Here is a 23,634-nt window from a genome sequence, read left to right on the forward strand (position 1 = left end):
TGCGACTTGTCTATCTTGATAGAATTTAAAAGTTCTAACACATCCTCTTCCTTAACATCCACATACTCAATCTTTTCAGTCTGCCGCAAACCTGTAGTACAACCTCCCAGATCACTTTCCACCGTGAATACCGAGGCAAAGTACTCATTAAGCACCTCTGCCATTTCTACCGGTTCCACACAGACTTTTCCCCCTTCACCTTTTATAGGTCCTATCCCTTCTCTTATCCTTTTACTCTTCACATATTTGTAGAAGGCCTTGGGATTCTCCTTAATCTTACCCGCCAAGGCCTTCTCATGACCCCTTCTGGCTCTCCTAATTTCCTTTTTAAGCTCCTTTCTACAAGCCTTATACTCAACATCTCCAAGCTGTCTGAACCTTTTATACGCCTTTCTTTCCTTCCTGACTAGGTTCACCACAACCTTTGTGCACCACGGTTCCCGCGACCTTCCAAAACCTCCTTGTCTCATCGGAACGTTGTCGTGTAGAGCTCTAGTCAAACATTCCTTGAAAATCCATCACCTTCCTTCAGTGCTTTTCCCCAAGAACACCACCTTCCAGTTTACTCATCCAATTATCTGCCTGATGTCTTCATATTTCCCCTTACTCCAGACAAACACCTAGAGAGATGTAGTAATAACAGAGTTGTCGTGATGGGAGACTTTAATTTCCCAAACATCGACTGGAATATCCTAGGGGTAAGGGGCTTGGATGGGGAGGAGTTTGTTAGGTGTGTTCAGAAGGGTTTCCTGACACAGTACGTGGATAAGCCTACGAGAGGAGAGGCTGTACTTGACCTGGTGCTGGCTAATGAACCAGGACAGGTGTCGGATCTCTCGGTAGGAGAGCATCTTGGGGATGGAGATCATAATTCTATCTCCTTCACGATAGCATTTGAAAGAGATCGGATCAGGCAGGCTAAGAAGGTGTTTGTCTGGAGTAAGGGGAAATATGAAGACTTCAGGCAGATAATTGGACGAATAAACTGGAAGAAGGCGTTATTGGGGAAAAGTACAGAAGGAAGGTGGCGGATATTCAAGGAATGTTTGACTGGAGCTCTGCACGATAATGTTGCAATGAGACAAGGAGGTTTTGGTAGGGCGCGGGAACTTTGGTGCACGAAGGTTGTGGTGAACCTAGTCAGGAAGAAAGGAAAGGTGTATAAAAGGTTCAGAGAGCTAGGAGATGGTAAGGATCTAGAGGAGTATAAGGCTTGTAGAAAGGAGCTTAAAAAGGAAATTAGGAGAGCCAGAAGGCTTTGGCAGATAAGATTAAGGAGAATCCCAAGGCCTTCTACAAATGTGTGAAAAGTAAAAGGATGAGGAGAGAAGGGATAGGGCCTATAAAAGGTGAAGGGGGAAAAGTCTGTGTAGAACCGGAAGAAATGGCAGAGGTGCTTAATGAGTACTTTGCCTCGGTATTCACAGTGGAAAGTGATCTGGGAGGTTGTACTACAGGTTTGCGGCGGACTGGAAAGATTGAGTATGTGGATGTTAAGGAAGAGGATGTGTTGGAACTTTTAAATTCTATCAAGATAGACAAGTCGCTGGGACCGGATGGGATGTATCCCAGGTTACTGTGGGAGGGGAGGGAAGTGATTGCAGAGCTCCTGGCGATGATCTTTGCGTCGTCGATGGAGACGGGAGAGGTTCCAGAGGATTGGAGGATTGTGGATGTGGTTCCTATTTTCAAGAAAGGGAACAGGGATAGCCCGGGAAATTACCGACCGGTGAGTCTGACCTCAGTGGTTGGTAAGTTGATGGAGAGGCTTCTGAGGGACAAGATTTATGAGCATTTGGAGAAGTTTAGAATGATCAGAAATAGTCAGCATGGTTTTGTCAAGGGCAGGTCGTGCCTTACGAGCCTAGTTGAGTTCTTTGAGAATGTGACTGAACACATTGATGAAGGAAGAGCGGTAGACATGGTTTACGTGGACTTCAGCAAGGTGTTTGATAAGGTCCCCCATGCAAGACTTCTTAAGAAGGTGAGAGGGCATGAGACTCAATGAGCTGTTGCCTTGTGGATCCAGAACTGGTTTGCCTGCAGAAGGCAGAGAGTGGTTGTGGATGGGTCTTTTTCTGCATGGAGGTCGGTCACCAGTGGAGTGCCCCAGGGATCTGTTCTAGGACCCTTACTGTTTGTCATTTTCATAAATGATCTGGATGAGGAAGTGGAGGGATGGGTTAGTAAGTTCGCCGACGATACGAAGGTTGGTGGCGTTGTGGATGGTCTGGAGGGATGTCAGAAGTTGCAGCGTGACATGGATAGGATGCAAGACTGGGTGGAGAAGTGGCAGATGGACTTCAACGCGGTTAAATGTGTAGTGGTCCATTTTGGCAGGACCAATGGAATGAAGGAATACAATATCAAGGGTAGGAGTCTTAGCTGTGTTGAAGAGCAGAAGGATCTTGGGGTCTGGGTCCATAGGACTCTTAAATCAGCCTCGCAGGTGGAGGATGTGGTCAAGAAGGCATATGGTGTACTGGCCTTCATTAATCGAGGGATTGAGTTTAGGAGTCAGGAGGTAATGCTGCAACTTTATAAGACCCTTGTCAGATCCCACTTGGAGTACTGTGTGCAGTTCTGGTCACCTCACTATAGGAAAGACGTGGAAGCTATTGAAAGGGTGCAGAGGAGATTTACAAGGATGTTGCCTGGATTGGGAGGCATGCCTTATGAAGATAGGTTGAGGAAGCTGGGACTCTTCTCCCTGGAGAGACGAAGGTTGAGAGGTGACCTAATAGAGGTTTATAAGATGTTGAGAGGAATAGATAGGGTGGATTCTCAGAGGCTATTTCCCCAGGCTGAAATGGTCACTATGAGAGGACACAGATTTAAGGTGCAGGGAAGCAAGTACAGAGGAGATGTTAGGGGTAAGTTTTTCACTCAGAGGGTGGTGAGTGAATGGAATCGGCTGCCGTCGGTGGTGGTGGAGGTGAACTCACTGGGGTCTTTTAAAAGACTTCTGGATGAGTATATGGGATCTAATGGGATTGGGGGTTATAGATAGGTCTATGGCTTAGTAGGTATAGAAGTGATCGGCGCAACTTGTGGGCCGAAGGGCCTGTTTGTGCTGTAGCGTTCTATGTTCTTCCTAGCCTGCCTGATCCTTTCTCTTTCCAATACTATCGTGAAGGAGATAGATTTATGATCTCCATCCCCGAGATGCTCTCCCACCAAGAGTTCCGACACCTGTCCTGGTTCATTAGCCAGCACCAGGTCAAGTACAGCCTCTCCTCTCATAGGCTTATCCACATATTGTGTCAGGAAATCCTCCTGAACACACCTAACAAACTCCTCCCCATCCAAACCCCTAGGGATATTCCAGTCGATGTTTGGGAAATTGAAGTCTCCCATCACGATAACTCTGACAGGGTTGTTAGATTCAGAAAGAATGTTCCCGATGGTGGGGGGAGTCCAGAACTAGGGGTTAAAGTTTGAGGATAAGGGGGAAACCTTTTAGAACTGAGGTGAGGAGAAATTTCTTCACCCAGAGGGTGGGGAATGTGTGGAATTCACTCCCACAGAAAGTAGTTGAGGCCAAAACGTTGTGTGATTCCAAGAAGAAATTAGATATTGCTCTTGGGGCTAAAGGGTTCGAGGGATACGTAGGTGGGGTGGGGGATCAGGATATTGAATTTGATGATCAGTCATGATCAAAATGAATGGCGGAGCAGGCTCGAAGGGCTGAATGGCCTCCTCCTGCTTCTAGTTTCTGTTTATATATCGGGGTGGAAAGAAATTTTCACCTGAATACTCAGGGTGAGTCGTGTGTGGTGGCTACAAGGGATTTGCTAACTTGCTATTTTCTTCCCCTCAACCCTCCCCACATGCCAGTGGATGCAGTTTCTGACAACAGCCTGGGTCCCTCCGCTATCTGTTCCGATTCTCAGGGCGGAGTGGGTTACACCGTCACCTCGGAGACGAATGTGGGCGTACAGCATATTTCTTCTGGCTCCAGCATGGAGTCACACCAGCTGCCCATGGGCCTTCAGTCGCAGCAGCAGCAACCGGTGGCCGGCTACCCACTGACAGTCGGGGTAAGGTGTCCACTACCACCATTCTGCACCACCCCCCCCCCCCCCACACACACACACACACACACACACACACAAAACTAGCCACACATTGAATAACGTGTTATTATTATTTCAACAGGTGAAAATTGAAAATATGTTCTTTGAATTAGTATTGTCACCTGTATTGAGGATACAGTGAAAAGTATTGTTTCTTGTGCACTGTATAGACAAAGTATAGTAAAAAGTCTGAGACAAAATATACCATTCATAAAGTACGTAGGGGAGAAGGAAAGGGGATCGTGCAGAATGTAGTGTTACAGTCATAGCTAGGGTGCAGAGAAGGATCAACAATGCAAGGTAGATACAATCAAAAGTCTGACAGCAGCAGGGAAGAATCTGTCCTTCACTCGATTGGTACGTGACCTCAGACTTTCGTATCTTTTTCCCGATGGAAGAAGGTAGAAGAGAGAATGTCCGGGGTGCATGGGACCTTGATTATTCTGGCTGCTTTTCCAAGGCAGTGGGAAGTATAGATAGAGTCAATGGATGGGAGGCTGGTTTGTGTGATGGATTGGGCAATGTTCAGAACCCTTGTGGTCTTGGTCAGAGCAGGAGCTATACCAAGCTGTGATACAACCAGGAAGAATACCTTCTATGGTTCATTTGTAAAAATTGGTGAGAGTTGCAGCTGACATGCCAAATTTCCTTAGTCTTCTGAGAAAGTAGAGGCGTTGGTGGGCTTTCTTAACTATATTGCTGGCGTGAGGGCTCCAGGACAGGTTGTTGGTGATCTGGACATTGAGAAACTTGAAGCTGAATCCTCCTCTCCGTGGCATTGCTGGTATGTGCTCTCCGGGACACGAGCTACAATTCTTTGTTCTGAAGAAAATTGCTGACATTCGCAGGTTACTGGCCCCCTCTGGCTCTGGCTTCCTCTCACACTCCAAAGATGTGTGGGTTAGGTTGTTTGACCATGCTAAATTGCCCCTTTGTGTCCCGGGAATAGCAGGTAAATACATGAGCGCGAGAAGGGCAGGAGGTTTTTTATTTCATTCTTTTGCAAACTGGGTGCCCCTGGCAGGGCCCAGCATTTATTGCCCATTGTTAACTGCCCCTGAGGAAGGAGCTGGTGAACTGCCACCTTCATAGTCACCCTCACCAAGAGCAGCTTTCAATTCCAGTATTTATGAAATGAATTTTGGCAAAGCTGAAACTTCCAGAACTGCGATTGGCAGATGTTTTTTGGGCAAGGGGGTTTCAAGAGTTTCCGAGCCGAGGTGGTGGTTGACATGCAGCATCGGCCATGGTCTAATTGAATGGTGGGACAGACCGGAGGGGCTGAGTGGCCTCCTCCCGTAGGACCTGTGGCAGTCTAGATTGCTCATTAGTGCTGTATGTTCAGATTAATTTCTGTGCTGATTCTCAAGTTGTAAACTGCCTTCTTTTCTTCCCCCACACTCCCTCCCCCCTTGGTTTTCATAGACTTCGAGTGGACAGCTACACCTTCACAGCAGCGATGTGCATCCCTCCATGCCTTCCTCTCAGACCCTGCCAGTCGTCCCGCAGTACAACCCTGCTGCAGCAGGAGTTTCCGCCTGCACCTCGGTGACAGCCCTGCCCTCGCAGTGCCTGCCAGCGGTGTCCCCACGCAGCCAGATGTCAGCCTCACCGCTGCCAGCCGTGAACACGGCGATGGACTCTGGCTCGCTGTTGGTGAGTAGCTCTGCCACCCTGGTCCAAATCCACCACCAGATGCCCTCGGTGCAGCTGCAGCAGCAGGAGGCAGGGCAGCAGCTGCAAACCCCAGCCCCTCTGCAGCACTCCACGGAGCAACAGTCAGCCCAGGGACAGCAGCTGCTCTTCACCACGCCGCATCATCAGCCGATGTACATCCAGGCCCTGGGGCTTCAGCCGGCGCCACAGTTCACCGACACCTGGCTTCCACCGCACCAGCTGACCTTCCAGCCGCAGCCAGCTCCCACGCAGGAGTTGCAGCCAACGATGCCTCAGCCGCCTCCACAAATGCAGCAGTTCTCCCCAGTATATCAGCAGAGCGCCCAGGCCTCAGCAGAGCTGTACCAGCATGCACCGCAGATTCAACAGCCTCCACTGGCCCAGCGGTTCCAGACTCCAGCCTTGGCTCAGCAGTTAGGCCCGGTCCAGCCTCCATACCAGCCCCATGCCCTGTACCAGCAGCCAGCGCCACAGGCTCAGCCATACCAACAGCTGCCACAGGCCCCCCATCAGCCTGCTATGGCTTCCCCTCAGCAGTACCAGGCCCTGGTGCAGGGCCAGAATCATTCTCCAGCTGAGCCGCACCAACTGGCCCCTCAGGCCCACACGCAGCAGCAGCAGCAGCAACCTGTGCAGCAGATAAACCTCCCGCAGCAGCCTCCGCTGTTTCAGAGCACCGTGCAGCTAGCCTTGCTCAACGCTTCTCCTGCTCAGCAGCTTGGACAGTTCCAGCCACAGTGTCTGGTGTCTTCGCAGGCTCAGCCTTCACCAGCTCTGCAGGTGCCTGCACCAACAACACACTTCCCTCTGGCACAGCAGTTGGCCGCTTATACCCAGGAGCCCCAGTGCCAGCCACCCCAGGACAGCCCCGCCGCCACACTGCAGGCACACATGGATGTAGAGGCGCAGGTACCTCAGTGCTGGTGTAATCAGGACATGGTTGGGGGACTGGGGTGTCTAACCAAGGGATATGGAGACTGGAACTGTGCACAATGCTTCAAGTATGTGTCTAACTGAGGCATATGGAGACTGGAACTGTACACAGTGCTCCATGTGTGGGTCTAACCAAGGGATATGGAGACTGGAACTGTTCACAGTGCTCCATGTGTGGGTTTAATGGAGGGATATGGAGACTGGAACTGTGCACAGTACTCCAAGTGTGGGTCTAAAGAGGGTTAGAGACCAGAACTGTGCATAATGCTCTAAGTGTTGGTCTAATCAAGAGATATGGAGATTGGAATCATGCAGAGTGCTCCAAAGCAATAGGATGACAGAAGAGAAGGTTGAGAACAGCACAGAAGTTAAAGAAAGCACATTAAATTGTAAAGGCAGTGTCAGTAATCCTAGTACTAGACAGATCAGGCAAAAGAAAGACAGAGAGCAAGAGAAGTCCAGATTAAATTGCATTTATTTCAATGCAAGAGGCCTGACGGGCAAGGCAGATGAATTCAGGGCATGGATGGGACTGGAATATTATAGCTATTACTGAAACATGGCTAAGGGAGGGACAGGACTGGCAGCTCAGTGATCCAGGATACAGATGCTATAGGAAAGATAGAACAGGAGGTGAGAGAGGAGGGAGAGTTGCACTTTTGATGAGGAAAAACATCACAGCAGCACTGAGAGGGGATATTTCTGAGGGCTTGTCCAATGAATCTATATGGATAGAACTGTGAAATAAGAATGGGGAAATCACTTTAATAGGATTATACTATAGGCCCCCAAATAGTGGAAAATTGAGGAACAAACATGTAAGGAGATAGCGCCAAGAAAAATAGGGTAATAATAGTAGGGATTTTAATTTCCCCAACATTGACTGGGACAGCCATAGTCTTAGAGGGTTACATGGAGAGAAATTTGTCGAGTGTATTCAGGAGGAATTTTTCATTCAGTATGTGGATGGCCCGACTGGAGAGAGGGTAAAACTTGACCTCCTCTTGGGAAATAAGTAAGGGCAGATGACAGAAGTGTTAGTGTGGGATCACTTTGAGACTAGTGACCATAATTCCATGAGTTTTAAGATAGCAATGGAGAACGATAGGTCTGGCCCAAAAGTGAAAATTCTAAATTGGAGCAAGGCTGATTTTGATGGTATCAGACAGGAACTTTCAAAAGTTAGTTGGGGAGTCTGTGGGAAGGCAAAGGGAAGTCTGGTAAATGGGAGGCTTTCAAAAATGTGTTAACCAGGGTTCAGGGTAAGCACATTCAATTTAGAGTGAAAGGTAAGGCCGGTAGAAGTAGAGAACCCTGAATGACTTGGGATGTTGAGGCCCTGGTCAAGAAAAAGGAGGTGGCACATGATACGCATAAGCAACTGGGATCAAGTGGATCCCTTGAAGAGTATAGAGGCTGTAGAAGTAGAGTTAAGAGAGAAATCAGGAGGGCAAAAAGGGATGAGAGATTGCTTTGGCAGATAAAGGAACTTAAGAAGGAAATTAGGAGAGTCAGAAGGGGTCATGAGAAGGCCTTGGCAGATAAGATTAAGGAGAACCCTAAGGCATTCTGCAAATATGTGAAGAGTAAAAGGATGAGATGTGAAGGAATAGGACCTATAAAATGTGAATGTGGGAAAGTTTGTACAGAATCGGTAGAAATAGAGGTGCTAAATGAATACTGTACCTCGATATTCACGGTGGACAAAGATGTGGGTAGTTGTACTGCAGGCTTGCGGTGGACTGAAAAGTGTATGAGTATGTGGACATTAAGAAAGAGGATGTGTTGGAAATTTTGAAGAGCATCAAGATAGATAAGTCACCAGGACCGGATGGGATGTGCCCCAGGTTACTGTGGGACGCGAGGGAAGAGATTGCAGAGCCTCTGGCGATGATCTTTGCATCTCGATGGAGATGGGAGAGGTTCCGGAGGATTGCGGATGTGGTTCCTACATTCAAGAAAGGGAATAGACATAGCCTAGGAAATTACCAACTGGTGAGTCTAACCTCAGTGGTTGGTAAGCTGATGGAGAAGATCCCGAGGGACAGGATTTATGAACATTTAGAGCAGTTTAGCATGCTGATAAGTAATCAGCATGGCTTTGTCAAAGGCAGATCGTGCCTTACAAGCCTGGTTGAGTTTTTTGAAAATGTGACTAAACACATTGATGAAGGAAGAGCAGTAGATGTGGTTTATATGGACTTCAGCAAGGTGTTCGATAAGGTCCCCCATGCACGACTTCCTGAGAAAGTGAGAGGGCATGGGATCCAAGGGACTGTTGCCTTGTGGATCCAGAACTGACTTGCCTGCAGAAGGCAGAGAGAATGGTTGTAGATGGGTCTTTTTCTGCATGGAGGTCGGTCACCAGTGGAGTGCCCCAGGGATCTGTTCTGGGACCCTTGCTGTTTGTAATTTTCATAAATGACCTGGATGAGGAAGTGGAGGGATGGGTTAGTAAGTTTGCCAACGACACAAAGATTTATGGTGTTGCGGATAGTCTGGAGGGATGTCAGAAGTTGCAGCGTGACATAGATAGGATGCAAGGCTGGACGGAGAAGTGGCAGATGGATTTCAACGCGGATAAATGTGTAGTGGTCCATTTTGGCAGGTCAAACGGGATGAAGGAGTATAATATCAAAGGTAAGACTCTTAGCAGTGTTGAGGATCAGAAGGACCTTTGGGTCCGGGTCCATAGGACTCTTAAATCGGCCTCGCAGGTAGAGGATGTGGTTAAGAAGGTGTTTGGTGTACTGGCCTTCATCAATCGAGGGATTGAGTTTAGGAGTCGGGAGATATTGCTGCAGCTTTATAAGACCCTAGTTAGACCCCACTTGGAGTACTGTACTCAGTTCTGGTCACCTCATTACAGGAGGGATGTGGAAGCTATTGAAAGGGTGTAGAGGAGATTTACAAGGATGTTGCCTGGATTGGGTGGCATGCCTTATGAGGATAGGTTGAGAGAGCTCGGCCTTTTCTCCTTGGAGAGACGAAGTATGATGAGAGGTGACCTGATGGAGGTTTATAAGATGTTGAGAGGTATTGATCGTGTGGATTCTTAGAAGCTTTTTCCCAAGGCTACGAGAGGACATAGGTTTGAGGTGCTGGGGAGTAGGTACAGAGGAGATGTCAGGAGTAAGTTTTTCACTCAGAGGGTGGTGGGTGAGTGGAATCGGCTACCGTCGATGGTGGTGGAGGCAAATTCGATAGGGTCTTTTAAGAGACTTCTGGATGAATACATGGGATTTAATAGGATTGAGGGTTATAGGTGAGCCTAGTAGGTAGGGATATGATCGGCGCAACTTGTGGGCTGAAGGGCCTGTTTGTGCTGTAGCTTTTCTATGTTCTATAAGGCAAAGGAGAATCCAAAGAGATTCTCCAAGTATGTAAACAGCAAAAACTGTAACTGGGGAGAGAGGAGGGCCTCTTCAGGATCAACAAGGTCATCCACGTGCAGATCAGCAAGAGATGGGTGAGTTCCTAAATGAATATTTCTCATCAGTGTTCACTGCTGAGAAAGGCATGGATGTGAGGGAACTTGGGGAAATAAATAGTGAACTCTTAAGGAGTGTACATATTACAGAGGAGGAGGTGCAGAAAATCTTAAAGGGCAACAAGGTAGATAAATCCCTGGGACCTAATGAAATGTATCCCAGGATGTTGTGAGACGCTAGGGAGGAAATTGTGGGTCCCCTAGCAGAGATATTTGAATCATCGGCAGCCACAGGTGAGGTGCCTGAAGATTGGAGGGTGGCAAATGTGTCTTTGTTCAAGAAGGGCTGCAGGGAAAAGCCTGAGAGCTACAGGCCAGTGAGCCTCACGTCTACAATGGGTAGGTTGTTAGAAGATATTCTGAGAGACAGGATCTACAGGCATTTAGAGACACAAAGACTGATTAAGGACAGTCAGCATGGCTTTGTGACTGGAAAATCATGTCCCTCAAATTTGGTTGAGTTTATTGAAGGGGTAACCAAAAAGGTAGATAAGGGCAGGTTGATATTCTCTACATGGACTTTAGCAAGGCCTTTGACAAGGTACCGCATGGTAGATTGTTGAATAAGATTAAATCTCACAGGATCCAGAGTGAGGTAGCCAAATGGATACAAAATTGACTTGATGACAGAAGACAGGGTGGTTGTAGAGAGTTGTTTTTCAAACTGGAAGCCTGTGACCAGTGGTGTGCCTCAGGGATCAGTGCTGGGCCCACTGTTATTTGTCATTTATATTAATGATTTGGATGAGAATTTAGTAGGAATGGTTAGTAAGTTGGCAGATGGCACCAAGATTGGGGGCATAGTGGATACTGAAGAAGGTTATTTTGGATTGAAACGAGATCTTGATCAATTGGGCCAGTGTGCTGACGAGTGGCAGATGGAGTCTTATTTGATAAATGTAAGGTGATGCATTTTGGTTAATTGATCCAGGGCAGGACTTAGTTAATGGTAGGGCATTGGGGAGAGTTATAGAACAAAGAGCTCTAGGGTACGTGTTCATACCTCATTGAAAGTGGAGTCACAGGTGGACAGAGTAGTAAAGAAGGCATTCGGCATTCTTGGTTTCGTTGTTTAGACCATTGAATACAGAAGTTGGGACATCTTGTTGAAGTTGTACAAGATATTGGTAAGGTCACACTTGGAATACTATGTACAGTTTTAGCCACCCTATTACAGAAAGGATGTTATTAAACTAGAAAGAGTGCAGAAAAGATTTACCATGATGCTACCAGGACTTGATGGTTTGAGTTATATAGAGAGGCTGGATAGACTGGGACTTTTTTCCCTGGACCATAGAAGGTTTAGAGGTGATCTTATAGAGGTCTATAAAGTAATGACGGGCACAGATCAGCTAGATAATCAATATCTTTCCCCAAAGGTAGGGGAATCTAAAACTAGAAGGCATAGGTTTAAGGTGAGAAGGGAGCGTTACAAAAGGGTCCAGGGGGCAGTTTTTTCACGCAGAGATTGGTGAGTGTCTGGAACGAGCTGCCAGAAATAGTAGTAGAGAGTGGGGATACTATTTTGTCTTTTAAAAAGCATTTAGGCAGTTACATGGATAAGAACATAAGAACATAAGAAATAGGAGCAGGAGTAGGCCATCCAGCCCTTCGAGCTAATAATAATAATAATAGATAAGGTGTGTACAGAGGGATATGACAATTGGGACTAGCTTAATCATTTAAAAAAAAAGGGCGGCATGAACAATTTGGGCCAAAGGGACTGTTGCCATGCTGTAAACCTTGATGATCTATGACCTCTCTGACCTTCAAGTGTGGTCTAACCAAGGGCTATTAAGACCACAACTGTGCACAGTTCTCCAAATGTGAATCTAACCAAGAGATATGGTCACTGGAACTATGCACAGTGCTCCAAGTGTAGGTCTAACCAAGGGATATGGAGACTAGAATTATCCACAGTGCTCCAATTGTAGGTCTAACCAAGGCATATGGAGACGGGAACTGTGCACGATGCTCCAAGTGTGGGTGTAACCAAGGGATATGAAGACCGGACAATATACCAATGATGAATTCATCTTTTATTTTCCCTGTTGCCTTGCAGTCCACCTTGCATCATGTGACTCCTGAATCCCAGCGACCAGCGAGGCACCTTCAAGATTCTCTGAGGTACAATTGCTCTTAAAGCCATTGCCAGCTCCCCCTGATAGCCCTCTGGTGACCTGTCATTGATAGTCTTGGCTGCTCAGATACTTGTGCTTAGCCCAGGTTATTATTATTTGTTTTCAGCACGACTCCTGATGCGATTAAAGAGGGAGCCAACGTTAGCGACGTTGGTAACGGAAAGCTGGAGAAGACCCAGAAATCTCAGGCCAAGCGGCCATTGTGTGCCCGTGACCGGCTGGACAAGTCGACAAAGTTCCAGCTGACGGTTCTGCAGGTAAACCCCAGGTGGCCGTATCCGGCTGCACAAATTTGCAAAGATGGATTCATTTTCATTTGCACCCATCAGGGGAACCTCGAAGAGGCTGCTCTGCCCCTCAAACCAGCTTCACCATTCAATGAAATCATAGGTGTGTGTATCTCAACTCCCTGAACCCATCTTGACTCCACTTCACTCGGCCAACAACACACTGATTAATCTCCAGTTCAAATGATTAATTGAGCTAACATTCATTTTTTACGTGTGGGTGAGAGTTCCACACTGCCATCCTTTACTCACAGCTTCTCACTTGATATGATCAGATTCTGGTTATTAGACGTTATTCCCTCGGAGGATATTGTTTACTCTCTGTTCTTTCTGTCAATTCTTTCCAAATCCTCAACCAGATCACGTTTCAGGAGCCATGTTCCCAGATTGAGACCGGTTAGGCATCTTTGTCTCAGCTTGTCAGATAGCCAGAGTTCCACTGTTCCTGGTGTGATCCCACCTCCACCTCCTCGGTACCTTCACTTTCCTACCATTCCTCAACTTGTTCACCAGCTCTGGCTCCCAGTCTGGCAACATCTCAATTTTAAAATTTTCCTTGTTTCTGCTGTCTTGCAGCTCCCTAACTCTGTAACCTCCTCCCCCAGTGCCATCAACCCTCCCAGTCTCTCTAACCTCCTCCTCCAGCCCCAACACCCCCCTCCCTATCTCTGTAACCTCTTCCAGTCCCTTCAACCCTTCCTATCTCTGTAACCTCCTCCACCAGCCCCATCAATCTTCCCTATCTCTTTAACCTCCTCCTCCAGCCCCTTCAACCCTCCCTATCTCTGTAACCTCCTCCTTCAACCCTCCCTATATCTGTAACCTCCTCCAGCCCTTACACCCGCTATCTTTGTAACCTCCTCTAGCTCCTACAACCCGGGGCACTGAGCTCTGGAATTCCCTCCCCACATAGCTCTCTCTCTCTCTCTCTTCCGTTCCTTTGAGGTACTCCTTAAAATTGACCTTGCCGGCCAAATCTCCAGTCACTCGCCTTAATATTCTCTCGTGTGGCACAGGGTCAGATTTGCTCTGATTTGTGCCCGAGTCTTGCCTTGGAAGTTTTACTGTGAATAGTCCTGGATAAATGCAAGTTATTGAAGGATAAATGAACAGCACCCACTGAAGAGATCTCTGGCTTTTGCTGTATCCCACAAGTTCCCGGAAGGATTGATAGTGACTCCGCGCTGACTCCAGGCAGTGTACAGCGAACCTCTGGAGAACACTGCTGTGTTGCCCTGTTGGAATCCAGCCCAACCTGTGCAGCCTGCAGGGCACCCAGTTGATCCCATTCCCTGCAGGGTACCAAGATCAAGAGCTTGCCATGTGCGAGGCAATTGTCAGGATGGGTGGAGATCAGTGCAATGATACAAACATAGAAACTACAGACTGTTCGGCCCTTTGAGCCTGCTCCACCATTCATTTTGATCATGGCTGATCATCAAACTCAATATCCTGATTTCCCCCTACTTCCCCCATATCCCTCAATCCGTTTATCCCCCAAGAGTGATATCTAATTTCTTCTTGAAAACACACAACGTTTTGGCCTCACTACTTTCTGTGGGAGTGAATTCTACACATTCACCATCCTCTGGGTGAAGAAATTTCTCCTCACCTCAGTTTGAAAAGATTTACCCCTTATCCTCAAACTATGACCCCTAGTTCTGAACTCCCCCACCATCGGGAACATTCCTTGAGTCTACCTGATAGCGTGGGAGTGGAAAGTTCAAAGCTCATTCCAGCAGATTTCAGGCCCGTTTAGCTGCATTGTGTAACAGTGAGTTATTCCTCACTCCCATCTTGCTCACAGGTTTCGAATGTGGGGGACAATATGGTGGAGTGTCAATTGGAGACGCACAACAACAAGATGGTGACCTTCAAATTTGATGTGGACGGTGATGACCCAGAAGACATAGCTGTTTATATGGTGAGTCGGATCAGAATACTGTCGCAGTGTCTGAAGATTGGATTCCTAATTCACTGGTGACCACATACTCTCCCTCCTTCACCGCGCCCCCCCCTCCCTCCTTCACCGCGCCCCCCCCCCTCCTTCACCGCGCCCCCCCTCCCTCCTTCACCGCGCCCCCCCTCCCTCCTTCACCGCGCCCCCCCTCCCTCCTTCACCGCGCCCCCCCTCCCTCCTTCACCGCGCCCCCCCTCCCTCCTTCACCGCGCCCCCCCTCCCTCCTTCACCGCGCCCCCCCTCCCTCCTTCACCGCGCCCCCCCTCCCTCCTTCACCGCGCCCCCCCTCCCTCCTTCACCGCGCCCCCCTCCCTCCTTCACCGCGCCCCCCTCCCTCCTTCACCGCGCCCCCCTCCCTCCTTCACCGCGCCCCCCTCCCTCCTTCACCGCGCCCCCCTCCCTCCTTCACCGCGCCCCCCTCCCTCCTTCACCGCGCCCCCCTCCCTCCTTCACCGCGCCCCCCTCCCTCCTTCACCGCGCCCCCCCTCCCTCCTTCACCGCGCCCCCTCCCTCCTTCACCGCGCCCCCCTCCCTCCTTCACCACGCCCCCCTCCCTCCTTCACCGCGCCCCCCTCCCTCCTTCACCGCGCCCCCATCCCTCCTTCACCGCGCCCCCTCCCTCCTTCACCGCGCCCCCCTCCCTCCTTCACCGCGCCCCCCTCCCTCCTTCACCGCGCCCCCCTCCCTCCTTCACCGCGCCCCCCTCCCTCCTTCACCGCGCCCCCCTCCCTCCTTCACCGCGCCCCCCTCCCTCCTTCACCGCGCCCCCCTCCCTCCTTCACCGCGCCCCCCTCCCTCCTTCACCGCGCCCCCCTCCCTCCTTCACCGCGCCCCCCTCCCTCCTTCACCGCGCCCCCCTCCCTCCTTCACCGCGCCCCCCTCCCTCCTTCACCGCGCCCCCCTCCCTCCTTCACCGCGCCCCCCTCCCTCCTTCACCGCGCCCCCCTCCCTCCTTCACCGCGCCCCCCTCCCTCCTTCACCGCGCCCCCCTCCCTCCTTCACCGCGCCCCCCTCCCTCCTTCACCGCGCCCCCCTCCCTCCTTCACCGCGCCCCCCTCCCTCCTTCACCGCGCCCCCCTCCCTCCTTCACCGCGCCCCCCTCCCTCCTTCACCGCGCCCCCCTCCCTCCTTCACCGCGCCCCCCTCCGCCTCCTTCACCGCGCCCCCCCGCCTCCTTCACCGCGCCCCCCCGCCTCCTTCACCGCGCCCCCCCGCCTACTTCACCGCGCCCCTCTGCCCGTGGCCTCCGCGTAGCTTCCCTTCACAGCCTCCCCTCCTTTCTCTGCTCTGCCTCCCTCCTCTGCCCCGCTCTGCTCCCACACCCCCACTCCCATGGTGCAGCCTCCCTGCTGCCCCCATGCCCCCCCCCCCCCCGCCCCCGTCCCCACCGCTCACACCGCTCTGGCTCCCTCCCCTAGTAATAGAACAGAGTATAGAAGGTGGCAGGAATCTAATCTCAGGCACAGCAAAAAAGGTGACGTGTGAGAAGAGGGGTGCTCAATGCAGGATTGAGGGTGTGTACCTAAATGCACACAGTATATGGAACAAGGTAAATTGTTGTGCACATTGGAAGTGCATGATAAAGTAGGACTGAAGTCAGCACGGCTTTGTCAAGGGGAGGTCATGTCTGACAAATCTTTAGAGTTCTTTGAGGAAATAACAAGAATGTTAGATAAACGAGAACTAATGGACGTAATTTATTTAGATTTCCAGAAGGCCTTTGACAAGGTGCCACATAGGAGACTGTTAACTCAGTTAAGTGCCCATAGCGTTGAGGGTAAGATCCTGGCATGGATAGAGGATTGGCTGACTGGCAGAAAGCAGAGAGTGGGGATAAAGGGTCTTTTCAGGATGGCAGCAGGAGAGGTTGAATAGACTGAGACTTTTTTCTCTGGGGCGTAGGAGGTTCAGGGGTGACCTTATAGAGGTCTATAAAATAATGAGGGGCATAGACAAGGTAGATAGTCAAAGGTAGGGGACTCTAAAACTAGAAGGCATAGATTTGAGGTGAGAGGGGAGAGATACAAAAGTGTCCAGAGGGGCAATCTTTTCACACAGAGGCTGGTGAGTGTCTGGAACAAGCTGCCAGAGGTAGTAGTAGAGGCGGGTACAATTTTATCTTTTAAAAAGCATTGAGATAGTTGCATGGGTATGTTGGGTATAGAGGGATGTGGGCAATTGGGATTAGCTTTGGGATTTTGAAAAAAAGGGCAACATGGTCAAGTTGGGCCGAAGGGCCTGTTTCCATGCTGTAAACCTCTATGGCTAGTGGTGTGCCTCAGAAGTCAGTGCTGGGACCAAAGCTTTTCACAATTTACATTAACGATTTGGAGGAAGGAACTGAAGGCACTGTTGCTAAGTTTGCAGATGATACAAAGATATGTAGAGCGACAGGTAGCATTGAGTAAGTGGGGAGCTACAGAAGAATTTGGATAGGTTAGGAGAGTGGGCAAAGAAGTGGCAGCTGGAATACAATGTGTAAAAGTGTGGGGTTATGTACTTTGGGAAGAGGAATGGATTATTTTGTAAATGGAGAAATGCTTCGGAAATCAGAAGCACAAAGGGACTTGGAAGTCAGAATTCTCTTAAGGTTAACGTGCAGGTTCAGTCGGCAGTTGGGAAAGCAAATGCAACGTTAGCATTCTTATCGAGGGGGCTAGAATACAAGGGTAGGGATGTACTTCTGAGGCTGTATAAGGCTCTGGTCAGACCCCGTTTGAAGTACTGTGAACAGTTTTGGGCCCTATATCTCAGGAAGGATATGCTGGCCTTGGAAAGGGTCCAGAGGAGGTTCACAAGAATGATCTCTAGATTGAAGAGTTGTCATATGAGGAACGGTTGAGGACTCTGGGTCTGTACTTGATGGAGTTTAGAAGGATGAGGGGGAATCTTATTGAAACTTACAGAATATTGTGAGGCCCTGGATAGAGTGGACGTGGAGAGGATGTTTCCACTAGTGGGAGAAACTAGAACCAGAGGACATAATCTCAGGCTAAAAGGACGATTCTTTAAATCAGAAATGAGGAGGAATTTCTTCAGCCAGAAAGTGGTGACTGTGTGGAACTCTTTGCCACAGAAGGCTGTGAGGGTCAGATCACTGAGTATTTTTAAGACGGAGATAGATAGGTTCTTGATTAATAAGGGGGGCAGGAGAATGGGCATGAGAAAAATATCAGCCATGTTTGACAGGCAGAGCAGATTAGATGGGTCGAATGGCCTAATTCTGCTCCCATGTCTTACAGGCTTATGGTCTCCCTCACTCCCCCCTCTGCCTCCCTGGCCCCGCAACTCTGCCTCCCTCGCCCCCCGCCCCGCGCCCTCATTTTGCTGTGCATCACTCCACACGCATTCACACTGACTCACACTTGCACGTGTACACACACGTACACACACCAGTGCAGTGTTCTGCTGTGAGCAGGCTAACCCGCTGTATGTTTCTGACTTCAGGTGGAAAATAACTTTATGCTGGAAATGCAGAAAATGAAATTTATTGAAGAAATGCGAGCTATTATTGCACGTTCCCAGGAAATGCTGATAAATAGTGCGGAGGGCGATCACGGTGCAGAAATGACTGCCCCTCACCACCCCGCAGGCACAGGCCAGTCTGACAGCAGCAGTGTGGTAAGTCAGAGGTGGATGGCTGTTCTGCCTCTTGATTTAAACAACCTGTCCCCACCTTCCCAAAGGAGGGACATCACAGAATAGTGCCCCGCCCCCGCCTCCAAATGAGTTACAAGCATCATAGCTAATTCACAACTCTTCATGTACTGAAACAATCCATGAAAGATCTGGACAATATCCAGGCTTGAGCTTCCAAGGGGCAAATAATATTCATGCTACACAAATGCCAGGCAATGACCATCACCATGGGTTTGGAAGGTTCTGTCCAAGGATTTTTAGTGAATTATTGCAGTGTATCTTGTGGATAGTACACACTGTCGCTACTGAGTTTCGGTGGTAGAGGGATTGAATGTTTGTAGATGTGGTGCCAATCAAGTGGGCTGCTGTGTCCTGGGTGGTGTTAGACACTCTAACTACCGCCCCATGATGTTCAGTGGTGTAACCATCACTGAATCCCCCACTGTCAACATCCTGGGGGCTACCATTGACGAGAAACTCAGCTGGTCTCACCACATAAACACAGTGGCTACAAGAGCAGGTCAGAGACTAGGAATACTGTGGAGAGTAACTCACCTCCTGACTCCCCAGAGCCTGTCCATCATCTATAAAGCACAAGTCAGGAGTGTGATGGAATACTCTCCACTTTCCTGGATGGGGGCAGCTCCAACAACACTCAAGAAGCTCAACACCATCCAAGACACAGCAGCCCACTTGATTGGCACCACATCTACAAACATTCAATCCCTCCACCACCAATGTTCAGCAGCGACAAAATACACTGCAATAATTCACCAAAGATCCTTAGACAGCACCTTCCAATCCAATGGCCATTTCCATCTAGAAGGACAAGGGCAGTAGATACCTGGGGAACAACACTGCCTGCAAGATCCAAACCCACTCACCATCCTGACTTGGAAATATATCGCCGTTCCTTCACAGTCACTGGGTCAAAATCCTGGAATTCCCCCCCTAATGGCATCGTGGGTCAACCCACAGCATGTGGACTGCAGCGATTCAAGAAAGTAGCTTACCACCACCTTCTCAAGAGCAACTAGGGATGGGCAATAAATGGTGGCCAACCAGTGAAGCCTGTGTCCCACAAATGAATAAAAAATAATTCCTTTCGATTAACTGATGTGAGTGAGAGTTGATGTAGTGAGAGCCGAAGCTAGCAGATAAATGGCGAGTTAATCTGTTTTACTTTGTGGTGGGGGAAGGACCCGGATACTGGGGAAACTGTGCACTTGCGATGATAGCCAGGGGACTTTTCTGAAGACACAGCTAAAGAGGCGTGCAGGCCCTCAGCACTTTGCATTTCGTCCATGAGGGAGAGTGGTGACACTTCTGCACTGCTGCGCCCCCGCCGCCAGACTGTCCCTCTGGGAAATGCCAACCCTCGGTTTATGTAGCAACGGGTCCCGCAGAGTGGATTGGAAAGAGGAAAGCCATCAGCTGATTCCAAGCACATAGAATTCCGGCAGGGAGTGAGAGGCAAGAGCAATCTCAGATTTGTGCAATGTCAAACCACAGCACTGGAAGCAGCCCCAGCTCCTCAGAGGCCAAAGGTGTGAGAGTGGATAGGTTCCTGATGGTTGACGCTCAGGTGCAGATATCGGTGCAGTGTGGACGGGAACTTCGTTCTATCTGTCCATGAACTTTGTCTGCCTTGGGACGAGTGAAATGTCGAAGCAAGAACTTCACAGGAGAGCATACGCACAAGAGAAGTGTGCGCAAGAGGAAGACTATAAGAAATAGGAAGTGTAGAACGCCATTCAGCCCTTCGAACCTGCTTCACCGCTTACTAAGAAAATGCTGAACTTGATCAAGTGAACTTCTTTGCTCTGTCCGAATATCCTTCCATCTTGAACCTTGCTCAAATCCATCCACAGCCCTCTGGGATAGGGAATCCCAAAGATTTGCAGACCTTGAGTGAAGTGCCCCACCCCACACCTCCCCCCACTCCCCGAGGTGCCCTCAAGTTCCAGCCTCTGGACTGGAGATAACAGCATCAAGCTCCGCTGACAATCATGGGTTTCAGTGGCATCATGTCTCATCCTCCTAATCTCCAGAGAGCATCCAGTTCCATCTCTCCACAATCAGCTGAGCCGTGGACCCTCCGAGGCAAGGTTTATTTCTGTTATTCTGGGTGGTGTGGGTGTGACCCGCAAGGCCAGCATTTGCTGTCCATCCCTAATTGCCCCTTGAATTGAGTGGTTGGCCAGGGGTGTTTCAGAGGAGCAGTTAAGAGTCGGTCAACCACAATGCTATGTGTGGGATCGGGAGTCACAGGCCAGACTGGGTAAGGACAGCAGATTTCCTTCCCTGGAGGACATTAGTGAACCTGGTAGCTTTTTATGACAATTGATAATTTCTGGTCACCATTGCAGAGACTAGTTTCCAATTCCAGTATTTATTAATTGGATTTAAATCCCACCAGCTGTTATGGTGGGAATTGAATCTGTGTCATAGTCATAGAAACCCTACTGTGCAAAGTTGGCCATTCGACCTATTGAGCCTGCATGGAGAACAGTCCCACCCATCCCCGCAACTCTACGCATTTACCCTGCTCATCCTTCTGATATTAAGGGCAATTTAGCATGGTCAATCCACCTAACACGCACATTTTGGACTGTGGGAGGAAACCGGGGCACCCTGAGGAAACCGAAGTAGACATGGGGAGGACGTATAGACTCCATACAGACAGTGACCCAAGCCAGGAATCGAGCCCGGGTCCATGGTGCTGAGAGGCAGCAGTGCCAACCACTGTGCTACCCCAGAGCTTCTGGCCAAAGTGAATGGTTTCACACTTATCCACATTACACTGCATTTGCCAAGAAATTGCCCGATCATTTAGTCCCTCTGCTGCTTTCTTGCGTCGTCCTCCCAGTCTGCTTCCTATCTAGCTTTGTATCATTATTGATGTAGATTGCAAATAGCTGATCCCGAAGCACGGAACCTTCCGGCAATCCACTCGTTACATCCTGCCATCCAGTAAATAAGCTGATTTTCTGTTCTCTCTCCGTTAACGAGCCTACCAATTGAACCAATAAACCCATGATCTTTACTCTGTATCTAACCCTGTGCCGTACCAGTCCTGGGAGTATTTGATGGGGGACAGTGTGGAGGGAGCTTTACTCTGTGTTTAACTCCATGCTGTCCCTGTCCTGGGAGTGTTTGATGGGGACAGTGTAGAGGGAGCTTTTCTCTGTATCTGACCCCGTGCTGTCCCTGTCCTGGGAGTGTTTGATGGGGACAGTGTAGAGGGAGCTTTACTCTGTATCTAACCCCATGCTGTACCTGTCCTGGGAGTGTTTGATGGGGAGGGGGGACAGTGTAGAGGGAGCTTTACTCTGTATCTAACCCTGTGCTGTCCCTGTCCTGGGAGTGTTTGATGGGGACAGCGTAGAGGGAGCTTTACTCTGTATCTAACCCCATGCTGTACCTGTTGCATTTGAAGTTTCTTTTCCATTCTCTATTTCCTGCATCTCTTTCCCCGACCCTCCCCCCCCCCCCAATTTTGTTTTGAGTACAATTCACACTTTGGAGGGTCTGTTAAGTGATCCTTTCGGGTGAGAATGAGCTGGATGTTTGAGCAGAGCACTTGCTGGGTAGGGGCTTGCTGAGCAAGCTGGCCTCACCTGGAGTGGTAGTAGTGACAACAGTGTTATCCATTGCATGCCCAGGCTGCCGAGGGCAAAGGTCGCCCCGTGCCTTGCTGCAGATTACTGTGCACGTACCAGCTCTCCATGTTACAGCAGCATCAAACATGGTGGCAAACTCTCTGTTTCGCAGTTGCATGCTTTCCCCATAACTTCTGTGCGACTCGCCTGCACCCCTCAACCCACGGAAAGGGCCAAATATCACCTTCCTGCGACACTTGAAGACCAGTGCCATGCAATGCCACAGCTGACTGGGCTGTTCGCACAACAGGGGCTGCCCCGTTCAGGGAAGGAGAGGAGGCAATCCAATGTGGGCCATGGGGAGACATGCAATCTCCACCCCTCCCCACCATCTCTGCGTTCACATTAGGTGAGCGCCTTTAAGGAAGAAAGCTTGAATTGAGCAGCTGGTGTAGATGTTAATCTTTGTTTCTCTGTGGGTTTAGCACATAGGTGCGGAGCAGTTACAGATGAGCCAAGCAGTCTCTCAAACAAGCGGTGAGTACTGTGGAATCTAACCTTCAAAGGGTCGGCCACCAGCTCAGTCCCTCTATGGGTACTAGAACGTCAGAGTGGCGAGCATTGTGATCAGTCAGCGAGTGCCCTTCGCTCTCGCCTGTTATACCCCTTGTTGACCTACTTTTCACCTGGTTTCTCCCATTTACCCTTGGAACTGGGTTTCCAGGTTCTTGCCCTCAACCTGCACTGAGGTCCCTGCTCTTAGCTGGCAGGTGGCGGACTGCAGGAATGGTCGACTGTGACTCTTCCCCCTCCCCTCACCCTAGCCCCATCACATGGCCAGGGTAGTGTGAAGAACCCTGGCAGCACTCCTGCTCCAAAGTCGTCATCTGGCAACTCCCACCAGGGAGCAAGGGGAGACCAGGCTGCCCTGCCACATTCAGAACAGCCCATTGATGTACTTGGACTGATATCTGGTCATGTGTTGCTTGATTTTCAGAAGGCATTTGGCAAGGTGCCTCACAAGAGGTTATTACAAAAGGTCAGGGGGCATAGAGTTGGGGGTAGGGTGTTAGTGTGGATAGAGGATTGGCTGTCAAATAGGAGGCAGAGAGTGGGGGTCAATGGGTGCTATTCGGATTGGCGGTTGGTGACTAGTGGAGTGCCCCAGGGGTCGGTGCTGGGGCCTCAGCTATTTACCATTTATATAGATGATCTGGAGGAGGGAACCGAGTGTATGGTGTCGAAATTTGCTGATGACACCAAGATTGGTGGAACGGCAAATTGTGCGGAGGGTGTGGAGAGTCTGCAGAAGGATCTAGATAGGCTGGGCGAATGGGCCAGGAACTGGCAAATGGAATTTAATGTTGGCAAGTGTGAGGTGGTCCACTTTGGTAGGAATAATGGTAGGAAGGACTATTACTTACGTGGCGAAAAACTGCAGCATGCGACGGTGCAGAGGGACCTCGGGGTCCTTGTGCATGAGTCGCAAAAACCCAGCCTGCAGGTGCAGCAGGTGGTCAGGAAGGCGAATGGGATGCTGGCCTTCATAGCGAGGGGATTGAATATAAAAGTAGGGAGGTCTTGCTGCAGCTGTACAGGGCACTGGTGAGGCCACAGCTGGAGTACTGTGTGCAGTTTTGGTCGCCGCACTTAACGCAAGGATATTTTGGCCTTGGAGGGAGTGCAGAGGAGGTTTACTAGGCTGATTCCGGAGTTGAGGGGGTTGAACTATGAGGAGAGGCTGAATAAACTAGGTTTGTACTCGTTAGAGTTTAGAAGAATGAGGGGAGATCTCATTGAGACGTATAAGATGTTGAATGGGATGGATA

General features: G+C 49.7%; 1 protein-coding gene across 7 annotated transcripts in view; it reads left to right on the plus strand.

Moving 5' to 3' along the window:
* LOC145338050 (serine/threonine-protein kinase WNK3-like) overlaps positions 1 to 23,634 on the plus strand; it is a 127,788-nt gene that overhangs the window by 67,726 nt on the left and 36,428 nt on the right. For 6 of the 7 annotated variants that reach the window (XM_080182828.1, XM_080182829.1, XM_080182832.1 and 3 more), the window contains 7 exons: positions 3,838 to 4,040; positions 5,502 to 6,662; positions 12,239 to 12,303; positions 12,424 to 12,574; positions 14,412 to 14,528; positions 18,012 to 18,185; positions 22,291 to 22,342. In XM_080182828.1, coding sequence (XP_080038954.1) covers positions 3,838 to 4,040; positions 5,502 to 6,662; positions 12,239 to 12,303; positions 12,424 to 12,574; positions 14,412 to 14,528; positions 18,012 to 18,185; positions 22,291 to 22,342 — 1,923 coding nt within the window. The remainder of the gene's footprint in view (positions 1 to 3,837; positions 4,041 to 5,501; positions 6,663 to 12,238; positions 12,304 to 12,423; positions 12,575 to 14,411; positions 14,529 to 18,011; positions 18,186 to 22,290; positions 22,343 to 23,634) is intronic. The other variant, XM_080182834.1, reaches the window with a different exon arrangement.

Source organism: Carcharhinus amblyrhynchos, unplaced genomic scaffold (assembly GCF_965287045.1).
Source record: "Carcharhinus amblyrhynchos unplaced genomic scaffold, sCarAmb.v2.hapA scaffold_90, whole genome shotgun sequence".
NCBI classification, from domain to species: Eukaryota; Metazoa; Chordata; class Chondrichthyes; order Carcharhiniformes; family Carcharhinidae; genus Carcharhinus; species Carcharhinus amblyrhynchos.